The 18,871-nt window shown below is 35.7% G+C and overlaps 1 protein-coding gene across 5 annotated transcripts in view; it reads right to left on the reverse strand.

The window, feature by feature from the left end:
* The window catches only part of Reph (Regulator of eph expression), a 152,622-nt gene that overhangs the window by 94,303 nt on the left and 39,448 nt on the right, over nucleotides 1-18,871 (reverse strand). For 4 of the 5 annotated variants that reach the window (XM_065367792.1, XM_065367795.1, XM_065367796.1 and 1 more), the window contains exons 2-3: nucleotides 17,036-17,087; nucleotides 11,897-12,717 (exon numbers count right to left, since the gene is read on the reverse strand). In XM_065367792.1, coding sequence (XP_065223864.1) covers nucleotides 11,897-12,717; nucleotides 17,036-17,087 — 873 coding nt within the window. The remainder of the gene's footprint in view (nucleotides 1-11,896; nucleotides 12,718-17,035; nucleotides 17,088-18,871) is intronic. The other variant, XM_065367797.1, reaches the window with a different exon arrangement.

Genomic DNA, 18,871 nt, shown 5'->3' on the forward strand with positions numbered 1-18,871 from the left:
AAAAACTACCCCGCGCTGCTAGTCTGGGTTGTCTGAACCGGGTACTACAGAAGTGTGTATAGCCGTCGTGTTTCTGGGTGTGGTCTTCTCTCTCGCTATGTATTTCTTTCTTGGGTTTCTCTCTCTCTCTCTCTGTCTGTATGTATCACATACGATATATTCAGATACAGCATGTTTCAAAAATCCTGAGCAGCGAGTTGATGGCTTTTGAATTCAGAATCGAGATTTCAGCCATAATGATGAGAAAAGTGTAATTTTTCGAGCAGTTATGGAAAAAAAAGTTTTTGGTCGAAGATCTTTTTTCAGCTTGTGATTTTTTTTTCAAGTTAGACACCACTGAACCATTTAAGAAAAATTTGCGGGTTCACTTTGGTGTTCTAATTTCCCTAGTTTGCTCAATTTGATCAGTAAGACAATCTTTCCGAACATTCTAGCGATATCGATCATAGAACGGTCAGTCAGTGTGAGTAATTACAAGACAGCTAAGGAACCGGTTCAATGATTGCCAATCTGTCTATTGTGGCGCTCGTTCAATTATTCCTAATCTATCATTGTTTAAGAAACATGTACTAAATCAGGGTGTCTACTGGATTTGAAAAATCAAATTCCTTGCTATTTCCTTGTTTTTCCTTGCCATTTTCCTTGCTTCAAATTTGAGTTTAAAAAGATAACCCCCTCCCCCTTGTGTGTAGGTACTCGTTTTGTAGAAAATTTCTCAACGTTTTTTTCAATCAGTTTCATGCTGATGGAATATTACGAAGAATTAAAAATGTATAGTAATACGAAGACAATTGAAGATGAGCTTCACAACAATTCGACTTGAAATTGTCGTTTTATGTAGAAGAAAAATATCAATTTCACCCATTGATATAACATTCATATGACTAATGAAAATTTTTATAATTTTTTGGATTTTTGGAGCCCTCATAATATGTGAAATTTGTCCATGCCAAAATAAGAAACAATTTGCCCGAGCGAAGCGAGAGCGGGAGCTTTCGCGAATTGTTATTTTGAGATGCCTAAAACGAGAGTTTTTTTTTTAATGCGAGGGGTTCATTTTGGAAAGAAAACCGACTCGACAAAACGTTCTGATAATTTGTGCTTCGAGAGGCGTAAAAACGATGTTTTTTTTTACAACGAGTTCATTTTTTGGCTTTTAGAATGTTAGTATTTGAATGATGTTTTTTTGAAGGAATTTGAGAATTTGCATTTCGATGAGGAATGAAAACGATTTTTTTTTGGGGGGGGGAGTTCATTTTTTGGTTATAAAACTTGATTTTTTCTTTAAAATGCTCATCTTGGACTTCTTGGTACTGAAAAAGTAAAGAAAACAAGCCCAAGCGAAGTGAGGGCAGAAGATTTTGGAAATTTGTGTTTCGGAAAGTAAAAAAAAAACTGGATTTTCTTTCATCATAGGCCCTTACTCGAAATTTTGCCGAATTTTACCCAACTTGCCGAATTGCCGAATGAAATTCGGCTGGAGAGATGCCCCCCTCCCCTAAGCGACGTCTCGTACAACCCTGAAATTCTATAACTTTCGATTTCAAAGCAAAGTGAGGGCAAACGTTTTGAAAAATTGATAATAATTCAAGACGTATAAGACCATTATTTTCTATTTGAATGTTTTTTTTTTTCAATTTTCACTTTGTTTTCACTTTTGACTTGTTTAATTGAAGATTTGTCAAACAAAATAATTTAGGAAAAACAAAATATTTCAGCCCGAGCGAAGCGAGGGCAAAAGCTTTTGAAAATTGATGATTCAAAAAGTAGAAATCAACAATTTTTAATGAGAAAAATTACAAGAACAAAAATGGAAAATGCATTATGAAATTGAAAATTCAAGAGAAACTTTTTTGAAAAATCCTTGCTATTACACAGAAATCGTCAAAATCCCTGCTATTTCCCTGCTTCCTTGCTACCTCTAGTGAAATCCCTGCTATTTCCTTGTTTTCCTTGTTTTCCTTGCCAGTAGACACCCTGTAAATAAAAAGAAAAGCTCAAAAAAACGAGGATAAAGTATCTCTCCGAAGAAATTACCAGTCATTCATCAAAATTTACCAGTAATTTACCAAAAATTACTGGTAATTAACCAGAAATTACCGGTAATTAACAAGAAATTACCGGTAATTAACAAAAAATTACCGGTAATTAACCAGAAATTACCAATAATTTACCAAAAAAGACCAGTAATTCACCAGAAATGACCTGTAATTTGCCAAAAATGACCTGAAATTTACCAGAAATTACCAGTAATTACCAATAATTTACCAAAAATGACCTGTAATTTATCAAAAGTGACTAGTAATTTACCTAAAGTGACCAGTTATTTATCAGAAATAAGCAGTTTTTTTACCAGAAATAACCAGTAATTTACCAGAATTGACCTGTAATCTACCAAAAAAATACTTGTGATTCACCAAAAATTACCTGAAATTTACCAGAAATTACCAATAATTTACCAAAAGTGACCAGTAATTTACCAAAAATCACCTGTAATTTGCCAAAAAATACTTGTAATTTACCAAAAATTACCTGTAATTTACCAGAAATTACCAATAATTTACCAAAAATGACCAGTAATTAACCAAAACTGACTAGTAATTTACCTAAAGTGACCAGTTATTTATCAGAAATAACCAGTTTTTTTTACCAGAAATAACCAGTAATTTACCAGAAATGACCTGTAATCTACCAGAAATGACCTGTAATCTACCAGAAATGACCTGTAATTTACCAAAAAAATACTTGTAATTTACCAAAAATTACCTGTAATTTACCAGAAATTACCTGTAATTTACCAAAAATTAGCTGTAATTTACCAATAATTACCTGTAGGCTGTAATTTACCAAAAATTACATGTAATTAACCAAAAATTACATGTAATTTACCAATAATTACCTGTAATTTACTAGAAATTACCAGTGATTTATTAAAAATCACAAAATTTACCACTTACAATGTAGGTAGTTATTTTTTCTAAAACTACAAGCAATTTACCGACGTAAAATTGAGCGTAATTTACCAAAAAATGGCATCGATATGAACTCGACAGAATTTTTTCCAAGTCTGGTTTGAAAAAAAATGAAAACAATTTCAAGAGTTTAAGGCAGCAGTTCATTATTTTTTTTCTAAAGGAATATTTTAAAAACTCCTGAATTTCACTAAAATGAACTTTGAACTTTTCTAATGACCTAAAAGTGATGGTATGCAAGAAGTGGACACTGTAGACATCAAGAGACCACCACAACCAAGAAAGAATACTTGTTTCAAAATATGTATCTAAACATTTTGAAATTTTCGTTCAAATTTAAAACTTGGAGCTTAAGCTATGGAGGGGGGGGGGGAGAAGAAGGAGACAAACGTTGTCCAAACAATTTGAAATTGAGATATTCAACTTGGCAGAAAAAATTTACACCCAGACAAAGCTACCTAAATAAAAATCCGAAATATCATGCAAAAATACAATATCATTAGTCAACATTTCGAGGATCAAAGTGAACTTTTCAATTTTTGGTTGATTTTTAAAAATCATATTTGCACCAAAAATGGACGAAAAAATCAAAATGTCACCAAAGTATAACTTAAAAAGTTGACATTAGGCAGGTATTTACGCTATTTTTGATCCATCGAGTCTGGAAACAGTTTCGAATCCTTTTGAGTGAATCAGAAGCTTCCAGCAGATTCTTGGAAGTTGAAATATTCAAAAAAATTTACTCAACCTCAAATTTACTAGCTTAATTTCAACATCCTGATTCGATGCTCTTTTAGGGTCTCTAGCCGTATTTTGGAAATTCTGGATTTTCAAAAAACTTCACGAGAATTATCCAAGTTGATTTTAACACGTGTAAATTAGTATTCAATTATTGGTCAACGGGGTCACTAAATAGCGTCAATCGTGCTAAAAAGTTGGCCTGGACAGATTTAATGGCAATTTTTCAAAAATCTGAAGTTTCCAAAATACGACTGGAGGCTCCAGGATGGCTTGAAATCGTCTCCAAACGACTCAGCACGTTGAAATTAGGATATTGAGTAAATTTTAGCTTTCTAACTTCATTGAGTAAAATTTTGTGAAAATTTCAACAATCATAAATCTGCTGGTGGTTCCTGAATTACTCAAAACAGTTCAAAACTATTTCCAATCGATGGGGGGGGGGGGGAGGGGGTCGTTGAAAATACGAGTAAAATACACACCAAATTTCAGCTTTCGAAGTCAATTTGATAAAATTTTGATTTTTTACTGATTTTAGACTCAAAATTTTACTGTCAAAAATTCACTAAAAATCGAAAAATGCACTTTAGCACCTGATATTTTGACTGATGATTTTTGAAAAACAAGACGTCTTAGTCTCAAACACTTTATGTTTTCAAAATTTTTTTGGGAATGAGAGAGGGGGGAAATGTGACAATTTTTACATGCTCTTTCAATTTAGCTTTGAAATTTGCCATTTTTTTAAAACCATCAAACAACAGCTGATTTGCATGTTTTTCGATCTGCGATAAATGAGTTTTGTTTCATATTCGATTTTTGAAAAATTCTCCAAAAACCTCAAAATTTCGGTACATATTTAGGTATATTGAATCCAAAACTTCTATCACAGGAATAAATGATCTTCTTTGTTGAATGGAAAGTTTTAATACCTACACAGAAAAGGATTTTTGAAACATACTGCATAACTCACGTACGTTTTGTAGTATACAGTGTTGTCGTGTCACATTCTTTTGGACGAGAAGTTATGCGTGATTCCTGTACTCGTGTATGTAGCATTTCTCCCCTCCCCCTCACCATATCTCGTTGCTTCTGCTCTGTTTTAGTGTACCTTGTTTGTGCCTAGTTGCTTTTACTATGTGTATCGTTTCAGTATATTTATAAGAGAATTCATAAGTTCATACAACAAAAACAAAGCTATGTAATGCTCGTATCAACTACAACAACTATCAAGTCACACCCACGTAAAAATAAACATTTTATCGAATACTTGAACGAAAATCCGCGATGATTGGTATAGTAATTTTTGCATCAACGAATTCCACAGCCACTAAACCACATACCCAAAATCTAATCTATTCGCAATGTCCGTTTAGTGACCACATGCTTCTGGCAGGCATCTCGTTCAGCTTTTGCAGAGGTCGTTTGCGGTCTACACCTTGAATCAAATTTGTAGTTTGTCTCGAATAAGGTTCCTCCACCACCCCTCTAGCCACTACATATAACGCTGAATCCTTCAAATTCGATTTTTTTTTTTTGCTTTAAATGAGGTAGTTGAATTCATTTTCCCCTCCAAACAATGCTGGCACTTCAAATAGAGCCCTCAAAATCGAAAAAAATTGAAATCAGTAAGTTTTTTTTGAAAGTTTTCGAATTGTTATGGCCCTCTTTTTAGTCTTTTTACTACATAGAAAACTTCCCTCAGAGCTCCTGAAAATTTCCCCTGATCAAAACCTTTTTCAAGAGAAAACTTCCCTCGCTCTCCAAACTTCGTTTCGAGATTGGTCAACTCATCGTTCGTGAACGATTCGCAGAAAAAAAAAATTCTCAACAAAGACACTACATTACGAGATAATTTCGCATTTGCTAAATCAAGGTATTCTCATCGTCAACCCTGCGCTGGCAACATTTATGTGTATAGCCAGTGCATTAAAAATTCATCCCATTCTAAGCGACTAATTAATCGAACACCCGAGCACAAATGTATGCATATTTCGTCTACCTCAACCCCGAAGTGGTGGGAGCGATTCTGGGATACTGCCTAGGAGCTCCGGGCCTTTGGCCTGGTGCTGGGGGGGTGGGTCAGCAGCCCCAACCAAAACTGGGGCCCCCCACTCACTGCGGCTCCAGGACCACTGGGTGGCCGAACCGTCCCCTTCCCCTCCTAGTTTTAAGCAAAATTGAAACACTCCTAATCTTGGCTTAGTTTAAGTTGTACATAGTCTTTATAGCTAAATTTTAGTATTAAGTTTGTAATTTAGTATTAGAATATACATCACCCTCCCCTTAAACTTAAGATTGTACTGGTATTATCTCTGCGGAAGGGGCGGGGCTTAGGCCCCGCCCCCTCACCGCAGGGATAAGTAATTATAAGATGTAAATATTATTCAAAATAAACCCTTTTTTTTAAAAAAAAAAAAAAAAAAAAAAAAAATTTCGTCTACTTAGCAATGTATATAGTAGCATACAACACTCGACACATTTCAGACTAAAAATCTCTAAAGGTCGTTTACCTGACAAAAAGCCCGAGTGCAATTCATTATCGTCTCTTTTAATTACGCCGCTGAATTATTAAACGGAATTTAACAAAAAAAAAAAAAAAACTCCGAGTGTTTCGTGCTTGCAAAAAGAGCTTAAAAGAGAATTTCGTACTATTTTTTTTTCTTCTCGCGGTTGAATATTACAAATTAACGCGAAATGAAAAAAAAAAATACACCACCACTAACACCGATTCAACATGCACCGAGTATACGAACTCGGTACGTACTATATTTAAAAATCTTTTCCTTTTTTATTTTTTTTTTGTATTTAAACCCGACAGTATTTCTACTATATCTTTCAAGTCGATGACTTCGGGAACAGATTTAAAACGAGAGCAAAAACTCAAAAAACTGAACAGAAAAAAGAGCCTTTTACCGCGCCTCTTCGTCGTAGTCGTTGTTTTTTCGCGAGCTTTTTCTCTCTCTCTCTCTCTCTCTCTCTCTCTCGTTATTCTTTCTTTATTCGTATTTTTTTTTCTCTTCTTTCAAAACAAGACTTTAATAAGAGGACTTTCGTCTAGACGACACGACCGATTTTGTGTATCGCGAACAACTTCTTGAATTGCTTCGGCAGCGAGATTATAATTTTCAACGACTTTATAGTACTTCTTTTGAGAATGCGACGAGACGCAAACACACACAGAAAAAGATCGCGCGTTCTGGTTCGGTGTCGTGTACGAATATATTTTAAAAAGCAGGGAATAAAATTTCCTCCGAAAGCGTGAAATCTCTTATGACGGTGTATACATTCAGCGAGTGAATTTTAAATAGCGAGATCAAATTTCGTCTTGGTTCATCGATGTTTATAAAGATACGACTATTTTCTAGCGAGTTTGGTGTTGTAATTGCAATTATGTATGTACAATGTACATACTTGAATGGATGAAATATGAAAAGGGTTCTAGCACTTTTTGTTACTTTTCTGGTGATTTGTAGTGAAAGATGAGAAGACAGAAGACGACAGGAAAGGAGACAGGAGGCTATTTTTCTTGGAGGGTGGGAGAGAGAGGAAGAGGGTTGGTATGATTAATTTGTTACCATAATGAACATAAAATACACTTTTGATGTAGATCCAATCAATTCTTCCATCATGGCAAAACTTTGACCATATTAAGGTAACAGAGTCGCAAAGTGAATACCTAAATATATTTTTTTCCGAAAAAAAAACACACGACCCCCCCCCCCCCAACCAAAAGGGAGATAATCACATTTTAGCAAAATCTGATAGGATATTTTCAACTCTGCTTCCAGACCACGTAGAAAACAATCGAAAAAATCCGATATGTTGAAAATGATGACGTAACCTGTGTAGAAAAATTGTTTCTGATTGTGAGCCATATTCTCAAATCAAACGTTGAAGTTGATTCATTTTTTTTTTTTGAAAGCACAATTTTAAAATAAAGAAAACAATTTTGTATGCAAATTTTCCCAGATGCAAATTCAGGATCTCATGAAAACCCAGATAACCATAAATCATACCATTTTTTTGGGGAATCGAATGCTCATTTAGGGGCTCACGACGTCACGAGGCTCTTATCAAAAAAATGGACTGAGAATTGAAATCAGGACGACTGAGAACCCAGCACCATAAGTCACACAACTTCTTCAAGTTTTTTTGAAACTTGTGGGGCTCATTATGAGGCTTGGGGGTTCTTTTCAGAAAATTAAGTTGTAAAAACGAATTCAGCTCCTTTAAAAACTCAACAAAAAACCATGGATCACACAACTTTTTCATTTTTTAAAAATCTAGGGGCCCTTTAAGGGTCTCTGAGAGCTCATTATGAGGCCCTAGAGGTTCATAGAGGAGCTCAGGAAGTTCTTATCGAAAAAGTGAGTTAAAATTCGCAATCAGCATATTTAAAAACTCAATTAACCGTAGGTCACGTAGGCTCTAGTCGACCCTATGAAGCTTTTATTAAAGTCGAGTGAGCAAAAATTCGAAATTAGCACCTCTCAGAACCCTACAAACCATAGGCCACACGAATTTTTTATTTTTTTTTTCAAATATGGGGCCTCAGCCTCACTGAGAGGCACAGGGACTTGATCAGAAAAATTAATTGAAATTCAAAATAATTAGTATGTAATTCTCAAAACCTAACATATCCACAGACTACATACGCAACTTTTTTGGGGCTCATAGCGAGGGCCAGAGGTTCTTGTCAGAAAAATAAGCTCAAATTCGAAATCAACGTTTCTGAATCTAAAAAAAAAAAACGGATCACACAACTTTTTCAATTTTTTTTTTTTAATGCGAAATTATTACATCTCAAAATCTCAGATCCCACAACTTCATTGAGGGCTTATTGTGGGACCAAAAGGTTCTTGTCAGCAAATTTGAGTTGAAATTCATAATAAACATCTCTGAATATCCAAAAAACCATAGATCACGCAGCTTTTCAATTTTTTTTTCAAAATAAGGGCTTCATTGTTCTGGCAATTTATTATAGAGTCCTTGAGTTCATTTTGAAATGTAGGAGTTGCCTGTCAAAAATTTACTGAAAAAGTAAGCTCAAATTCGGATACAAGCATGAAATCCACTTTTCAATTTTTTTTTAGTGACTTTAGTGACTGAAAAATAGCAAAAAAGTAACCAAAATTTTGAGAAATGAGAGCAAAGCATATAATATGCATTATGTTAATCGGGGAGCCCGCATAAGGATCTATTGCACCCCCTCTCCCGGTAGATCTTCCGGGACAACTTTTTTCTCAAGGGGGGAGTCCTAAGGAACATTTATAACCCTTGTCCTCAAAAAAACAGTGGCCCTACTTTCAAAATGGCGGCCATTTTGATTGGCAGGTCAGCCGAAATCGCAGATTTTGCGTTTCAACATAGGACTTGCACGAAATTCTTTAAACCGTACAAAGGTAGATCGAAAGATCAGGCAAAAATTTATCACTTGTCAAAATTTCAAGTGCTAAAAGGCCTTTTTCGATTTTTGGTGAATTTTTGAAAATCAAAATTAGGCCAAAAATGAGGGAAAAAATCAAAATTTTACCAAATTGACCAAGAAAGCTGAAATTTGGGATATACCCTATTTTCGAAACGCAAAATCGATTGGGAACTGTTTCAACCCGTTTTGGGCAGTTCTGGAGCCTCCAGCAGATTTTTGAAATTCGAAATTCCCACAAAATTTTATCAAATGGAGTTGGAAAGCCGAAATTCATTCTGCAAACTAATTTCAATACGCTACGAAGTCGACTGCTGGTGGGTTTAAAGTCGTTTTGGAGCCTCCAAGAGACTTTCTGAAAATTACTAGAGCCTTCAGTAGATTTTTGAAACTTTAAATTTTCCAACATTTCATCAAATGGAGATGGAAAGCCGAAATTCATTCAATAAACTAATTTTAATACGCTACGAAGTCGACTGCTGGTGGGTTTAAAGTCGTTTTGGAGCCTCCAGCGACTTTTTGGAAAGTTGTACGGCGTTTTTTGGAAAATTGAAATTTTCAAAAAGTAGCTGAAAGCTTCAAAACCATTTGAAGCCACCATGCAGTCGATTTCATGTCGGATTGAAATTAGTTTGCGAAGTAAATTTCAGTTTGCTAACTCTGTTTGACGAAATGTTGTGGAAACTTCAAGTTTCAAAAATCTGGTGGAGACTCCAGTAATTTTCAAAAGTCGCTGGAGGCTCCAAAACAACTTGAAATTCACCTGCAGTCGACTTCGTAGCGTATCGAAATTAGTTCGCAGAATTAATTTTGGCTTTCTATCTCCATTTGATGAAATTTTGGGAAATTTCGTGTTTCAAAAATCTGCTGGAGGCTCCAGAACTGCTGAAAACGGGTTGAAACAGTTTCCAATCGATTTGGCATGTCGAAAATAGAGTATATCCCAAATTTCAGTTTTTTTGGTCAATTTGGTAAAATTTTGATTTTTTCCCCTCATTTTTGGCCTAAATTTTATTTTCAAAAATTCACCAAAAATCGAAAAACGAACTTTAGCACTTGAAATTCTGACAGTGATGAATTTTTGCATGATCTTTCGATCTACCTTTGTACGGTTTAGAAAATATCGACTCTATCTAATCACATCGTCTTACATTTTCAATGTTGAACAGTTGATTTTTAATTTTTTTTGAAGTATGATTCTGAAAGATTTTCATGAAAAATATTGATTACCTATTTCTAAAAATTTTGCACTTTTTCTTTTTCACACGACAAATCTTCTGAACTTTTTTTTGGCCATTTTTGCCGAAATAGTGACAAAAAGTGACTTGCAAGTGAAATAGTGACTAAGTCACTTTTTAAGTGACCGAATTTCATGCCTGAAGACGTGTTTAGGAGCAACAAACCATAGGTCACATGACTTTTTCAATTTAAAAAAAAAAATTGTTATTTCATTGAGCGGCTGAAGGACTCTTATCAAAAAAGTAAGTCAAAATCTAAAATCAACAATTTTCAAAACCCAACAAAAGATGATTCTGACAACTTTCTGCATTTCTTTGAGATTAAAGGCTCATTATGGAGCCTTGGGAGCTCATTATATATAGGTCCTTGATGGCTCATTGTGGAGTTCAATAGGTTCTTATCAAAAAATGGATCTATAAATTCGAGATGAGCACTCCTAAAAACTTGACAAATCCCGAAGGTCGCTCGAATTTTTCAACTTTTTTGAAAATTGAGGTTCCATTTTGAAAGTCAGGGAGCTTGTAGGTATTACAAAAACAAACAAAAATTAAAATTGAAAATGAAGCAATCCATACTCATAGGTAAATAAAAATTTTCAATAAAAAAAAGGGGGGAATACAGTTTGAATTTGACTCTATGGATATCATTCCATCAACATTTTTGTAGCAATAAAAAAAAATTGAAAAATTGTCTAGGAAAGTTGGTTGCAATGCATATCGAGCCGGAAAAAAAACTGCAAAATTTGGGCGAAAATGTAGGTATGTCTTAAATTTTTTTTAACGATGGGAATTTTTTTTACCGAAAAATTAAAAGATACCTACCAAGCACTTTATTAATATTTGTATTTTAAATATGAGAATATGGGCCTGACCCAAGAGGCGGATTGAGTTATCTCAATATTATAAAAACGAGTATTTGGACAATTTTTGTGTCTACTACAAGTACCTTTAACCAAAAACTGTTGAAAAAACAAAGCTCTGAGAATTATTTTTACTTTATAATGAATAATTAAGAAGGGATTGCGTCCCAAATTTTTTGGAAGCAGTGAAAATCCGTTTTTTAGATCAAAAAAATCCACGTGACGACAAAAAAATGTGCAAAAATTACAATATCATCAACTTTCAAAATTTTGAAAGTATTTAATCCACCCCCCTCCCCCAAAACAGGTTCGTCTCAAAACTTGATTCAATTTTCTAGTTGAGAAAATTCTTGAAATTGGGCAAAGTTTTATAATTTAAAAGAAATTCGAGACACATAAACTGCCTTATTTAGGACCCATGGGTTCAAAATTATTCTCCTATGTTAAAATTGCACGAATGTTCATTGAGCTGAATTTTTTGGATCTCATTGTTTAGGAAAAATGAACCGATTCAGCCAACTTTTGAAACAAAGATCAGCTTGTTTTGCCATACCTTCTTCTCTCTCCTCCCCTTCCACACATGCACGATTTTGCAGTAATTTCGTTTTGTAAATAAACTAAATATGTACGTAAAATTAATCAGAAACACATCGTGTTGCTTACCTGTTGCATTTTCTCGAAATCTAAACAAGGCCGCTGGATATTATGGGCGTGTTGTCCACGTTGCGTGGGCGTCAATCGGTGTCTTTTGTAACGCGGCGAGATAACTTGAGATCGTTGTTGTTGCTGGTCGACCGACGTCGAATCGCAATTCAGCATCTTCAACGGCGGCGATAGAGATCGAAGAGTCGGCGGTTTGTGCGCGTTTAGCGGCGGCGACCGGCTAAAGTTGACCGGCGTCGACGGAGCGATGGGCGCGAACGCTCCGCTAGGCGCGGGCGTAGTCTCATCGTCCGAACTAGCTCCTGAACTGCATCCGCTGACGAATTTGTGCGAGCGAGCCGGGTCCAGGCCGAGACCATCGGTCGCGTACATATTCTCGTCGGAGGACGAATGCTGACGACGTGATGAGATCCGTACACGTGACCTATGGCACAAGTTTGATAATTCGCTGCCGGCTGCGGCAGCGGCTACAGCGGCGGCAGCCGATTCGGCGTCCATCGCGTCCGACCATTTGCGTTTCTCCGGCAGCACGCTGCTAACGCTGCGGCATCGTATTACGTCTTTGGAGCGGCGACTGACGCCGCCGCCGTTGGCGCCGGATGCGCCGCGGCGTGACACTACGCTGCTGTTGATCACTTCCAATTCTTCTTCCGAACTGTGGTGATCGTATGTGAGATCGTTATCGCTCTGCAGAGCCGAGTCTAGGAAATATGGCGATGAAGTAGGCGATCTCATATCGCCGTGGTGGTTGTGGTTATTGCGCCGGCCGCTGCGACCGCCACCGCTGCTACTGCTGCTGCTGCATTCTTCACTTTCCATAGCTGCGAAAAACACAAACATACAAATAAGTAAGAAAAACGCATTAAAATCGATCAAATATTACGTCAAAGTAGCTAAATGTCCACCTAGGTAAGCGTACTGGGTAATTGAATACTAAAGCCACACACAGCTCGCTGCTACTCCTAACTCCAGCACACAATTGTACTCGCCAGTCGCCACTCATACAGCTCTTTGGTAGCCTTCTGATTCTCTTTCACCTTCGCTACAAAAAAATCTTCCCCCTTCGGTCACCTTTTGTCTACGGTCTCTCGTACGGTATGAACGAACTATTATTAGCAAGTGTACATAACTATGAAGTACAATAGAAGGAACTACTGTTGCTGCACACTCGTCGTAAACAGCTGTTCAATCGTATTATACGAATAGACGAAGAAGAAAGATTCCAGCAGTTCATTCAACGACCAGTTCTCTTGTTCACTAGACCAGAAACGTAGTGAACTGAAGACGAAGAAGACACCAGCAACGTGGAGGGGTCGAACGTACGTAGGTACGCTATAACAATCCTATTCAAACATCGATGATGCTCGATTATAATTACTTATCATCGATGTCCATCTCTCACACTCTATGTTAAATAAGGCGTTTATGTTTAAGGAATTTGGGTTCGGGTATTCGAAGAAGACAACTCGAAGGCTAATTTCCACGAGCTGATTGTAATTCGCGTTATTTTTGAACTGTGCCTGTGCGGATGCCGCGTTTTATGATATTTCTATATTAAACAAAGGAGGTGTTATCGAATCGGAAATAATGATCTGCCTGTAATAAAAACACGACTCGGGATGCGAGGCAATGATGAGCAGGAATGGAAAATTTTCGCTCGTTTGTTTATAAATCAACAGATAACATAGTTTAGTTATCAGTTTTTAGTCGATTATTAGAGAGAAGCTAATATTGGAAAGTAGAAAAAATTCGTTTCCGGTGAATCAACTGATACTCGCGATGTTACATTATCTACACAGGAATGTTTTGAAATAAGCAACCATTTTCTGGTTCATCAAAAAAAAAAATAATAATCAACATCGAAATTGGCACAGAACCATTGTTTAATGTTCAGGCACAGAGGAATTGCATAATTTCTCCAGAGTATGCTGTGACAACAGGTGTAAGGCGATTTATAATTTGCAAATATTTTATTGAACCAGTTGTTTGATGAATTTGAATCTTTCCGAGTATTAGAAATCACATCAATTGATTCCAAAAAATTCTTTTCTAGCAAACTGGTTTTCAGACAACATGAAGAAAACGATTGAAGACTTCATTCAATTTTCAGAACCAGTTTAAACCAATAAATAGGCATGGATTGGAATGATAATTCTGCCAATCCCAATTTGTAACCGGTTTTGACGAGTTTCTCAATTTTTTTCAACGATCTACATACTTCTAAAAAATGTTCAATTGAAAATTTTATTCAAAGCAACAGGTTTTCATAACTTTTTTTCTAACGAAACCGGTTGTCCATCGTCAAATCATCAATCACGAGAGTCTAATGCTGCAATATGCATTTACACTCGAAAAGAGAATTCTTCTAGCAATTTCAACTGGTTAAGTAATTCGAATCATTGCTGAAACAGGTTTAATCGTAAGACTATTTTGTAGTCATTTCAATTTTACTCACATTTTATAAAATCAAAATATCTAGGTTCATACAGGATAAATGAGGCAACTGGTTTATTGTTTGATAAAAGCACACGACTCAATTCGTTCAGAATTATTGAAAAAGGATCATAGAAACCGGTTCAAACCAGAAATAACACTCATTTTTTACGATCACTCTCCCAAAATCATGCTTGAAAAATAAAGTGCAAAACCCAAGGCTGCGAATTGACATATTCACAAAACTCTCTCAAATATGTAACAACTTGTTCTATTTGAAATCACCAGAAAAATAATTACAGAAACCAGTCCAAACCGGTTACCAAATTCAAGTTTTGAACCCCAGTTTTCTGAAATACCGAATTCCATCAACTTTAAATATCTTTACCTGATTTGAAATTGTCACAAAACAGGAAAGAAACCAGTTCAAACCAGTTATGAGAAATGAAATGTCAAGCTTCAATACAAATAACTCCTCACCTGATTTGAAATTATAATAAAACAGGACAGAAACCGGTTTAAACCAGTTTGAAGTTTTTGTATTGCAATTATTCTCTTGAAACCCAGTTTGTGAAAGCACTCAACCAGATATAAATTCACTTATTCGTCAGAATTACTCAAATGAAACCCAAACTGATTTGAGATGGCCATAAAACAATATAGAGAGAAATCAGTTCAAACTAGTTGTCAGAAACCAGTTTCAAAAAATGAAATACCCAACTCTATCAATCATAAATTCACTTATACTTTTCAAAAGTACCTACTTCAACAACACCTCGCCTGATTTAAAAGTAAGTACATATCATGAAATTACACAAAAACCGGTTTAAACTAGTTGTAAAATTGATGATATTCTATACAATTCTCTAAAAAATCTGTTTTTTTGGGAGCTGACACATTTAACTCAAATAATTATCAGTTCACTGATGTAAATTGCGAGAGTTTCCCAAATAACACCAAACAAGATTTGAAAGAATAGAAACCAGTTCAAATCAGTCGCCACATTTTTGAATTGACAAAACATTTCTAGAAAAACCAGTTTTAAAGAATGAAGTCTGTTACAACCGAACCACTCATAAATTCACTTGTCAGCAATAATTACTTCAAAAGCACCCCTGTTAATTTGAAAAAATTCAAAAACGAGTATAGAAACTGGTTCAAACCAGTTGAACGACCAACTTCTGAATACAATTCCCTCTAAAATCCGGGTTTCAAAATGAAATGATTTATAAATTTGCTATTTGTACACATTATCATGTAACAATAATATAGAAACCGGTTCAAACCAGTCATACCAATCATTTCCCACTGTAATTCTCTCTAAAATTGATCAGTTATCAATTCATTTGTTTGAAATTATCAGAAATTAATACCGGTCAAAACTTCATTCATCGTTACAAAATTTCAAAAATCTACTTTTCAACCAGTTATCAATAAAACCAGTTTCTAATCATGAAATGGCTAGTCTAACCTGTTCTAGTTTCAATCATATCCGTTTCAATCACTCAAGCACAAGTGGTGAAGTGGCTTGATTTGGAATTATTCTAAACTAGTATATTCAACAACCAGTTCCAACTGGTTCTAAATCTGAAAACTGGTTTCTATTCATGAAATGACCAATTTAACCACATAATATTTCAATCCATCCATTCAGATCACTCAAATTATATGTAACTTGATTTGGTATCATTGCAAAGTACGCTTAACAACTGGTTGAAACTGGTTCAAAATCTGAAAACCAAATCTAAAAATATTTTTTTCTACTTATGAAATAGCCCATATTATTCATGTGACTCACTCAAATTATATGTACCTAGCATGGTCTACTCAACATGAAAATTGGAAACTAAATTCAACAACAAACTGGTTTAAACTGGTTCAAAATCTGAAAATCAGTTTCTACTCTTCAAGAAAAGGCCATATAACCGGTTATCATTTCAATTCACTAGTTCAAATCACTCGAATTACACGAAACTTCATTCATAATCATCACAAATTGTTTCGAAAACCGGTTCTAAGTAGTTCAAAATCTGATAACCAATTTCTAATCATTAAGAATAGCCCATGTAACTAGTTATTATTTCAGTTCATCGGTTCAAATTACATGCAACTCAATTTTAAATCATTGTGAACTACGTTTAACAATCTGCTTAAACTGGTTCAAAATCTAAGAACCAGTTTCCACTGATGAAATGTTTCATGTAACCAGTGATAATTTCAATGCATCTCTTCAAATCATTCAAATCACAAGCTATTTCGATTAGAAATCATTGAAAACCACATTTAACAACCGGTTCAAAATATCCAAAAATTACTCAATTGATCAAAATTTGCACACAATTTAGCTTTTCATCCCATTCAACACCAATTAGAACATCTCTGACCATAACTATCATTTCTCAAACCAGTTTCCACATCCAAAGTATTTTCCAGCTCCAACTCAAGAATCGTCTCACTCTTCGCCTCTGGCTCAAATTCTACCACGATTCAATGTACACACAAATGAGTGTCCATTTCACCTAAATGTTTTCCTCGACAACACCTTCACCACCAAATACTAAACCAATTAGCATCTCGAATCTCACACCTGCGCTATTTGCTCGCGATGAAACCTTGACGCCGGTGATAATGTCATTACCCCCTATCGATATGCATACAAACAAGCGCGGTCATTCATTTCGAAAGCGTAAAAATATCTCCGCTTACTTGGATTCTGATCGTCAGATTCCGCCCCTGAATCGTGATCACTTTCCTTGACCTAAAAAACAAATACACCAAAATCTTTTAAAAACAAATACTCTACACAGGTAACCAAAAAAAAAAATCGCTAATTTCTACTCGTAAATATGCTACTACATACAAAGAAAGCTACTCGAAGTTGTTCAAATAAGTAAATGATATTTTCAGTCGAAAAAAAAAGTGAAAATTTTCATCTATTTTACCAACGATAGAGAGAGAGAGAGATGTTGTGTGCGTGTCGTGGACACGAGTATGTGTGGATAGGTTACGCGATATCTCATCGTATCGTACGAAATGTGTGAGGTACATAGATGAAGTAGACAGCAGCGAGCCGATAGTAGGTCAAATTCGAACACGAACAGGACACTAACCGTTGCGTTGTCACACAACACCTACCTTTCTGTAAATGTTGAGATGGTGATGAAGATGATGATGACGGAGACGATCATGTATGAAATTACTATTCCAACGTAATATACCTCTCATCGTATCGACCATCAGATAGCCTATCACCTAACAACGTAAGGTATAAGCTAACAAAAAGGTAGCATTCGCAGGTAGGTATATGAGTAAGTAAAACGTTGGCAAACAATACGATAAAGACCGTCAGCGTCACGTCCAACGTCTCTTACATCGTGTAATTTTATATTACCTTCTTTTTTATGTGTTATTTTTCGTTTCCATTTCCCCGACCGACCGTATACTACATAACGTTATTTCCGAGACCGAGTAAATTCTATCTATATCTTACGCGTCTAATTGCCATCGCTTCGTATACGCCATACCGTCGTATAGACGATCAATTTTAATTATTTTCAACGTTCTCTTCATCTTGGCTCGTATTTTTCTCGCAAGTATACACACCAAGTTCCGTCGTCATCGTATACTCACTACATAAACGTATAGTGTATCGGAAGCTTAGTAGATCCTCTTACACGACGACATCGTCTTCGCATTCGTATGCCACGTAATTTACTCTCTCTCTACGCCATTCTGCTCTTTTCCCATTCATGTACCTATATACTCCTCCATCAGCAATATAATCTTCTTACCGAAAGCAAGATATTTTCTCATTTCTCAACTTTTCCCAAAGTACACATACGAACGACGGAGCTGAGATGGTCCAAGTCCTCGTCTGTCTCAAAGCGAAAAAAAAATACATCACTCGTTTCAATTTTCAATTAATTTTAAAACATATACGTTATCCAGCTCAGCTCTTGATATCTTATACCATCCTCATTGCCTTCCCTCCCTATACATGTGGTTCAAATTCCAGCAATTGCTCGATCTACTCGATTCATCGAAAATTTATAACACTAACAAACCATTATTCGATTGTCTCGACACACGTTGCCTGCTGTATTTTGTTTTCTTTATTCTAGCTGTTTTTCGATTTTTCAGCCATATGCTCGCCATTTTCGCCAAATTTCACACTTCCAACGACATTTATTACACATGTTCGGTCCCTGTGTCTGGTGCACTCGATGTTGTCAAGTTGAAATTTTAATCCAATCATTATGAAACTCTTTCCTAACATAAATAGTCCCTTAGCTGCCCTTTTTAGACTTTTAAAACAGACAGGTATACCAACTGCTACGACAGGCATACTTTATCGAATTGTAATAAAAATTATTCGAGTGTAATCGAATTGGCAAATTTATTACGAAGCACGGAGTCTAACAAGCGAACGAGTCCACGAAGCATTTCATTTCACCCCATCTCAAAAATTTTTGTAGATTCGCCAAGCGACAAGATTTTCATATTTTTATGCCTATGTACTACAGACAGATTAGATATGAACGT

This window comes from Planococcus citri, chromosome 5 (genome assembly GCF_950023065.1).
Source record: "Planococcus citri chromosome 5, ihPlaCitr1.1, whole genome shotgun sequence".
Lineage (NCBI taxonomy): Eukaryota > Metazoa > Arthropoda > Insecta > Hemiptera > Pseudococcidae > Planococcus > Planococcus citri.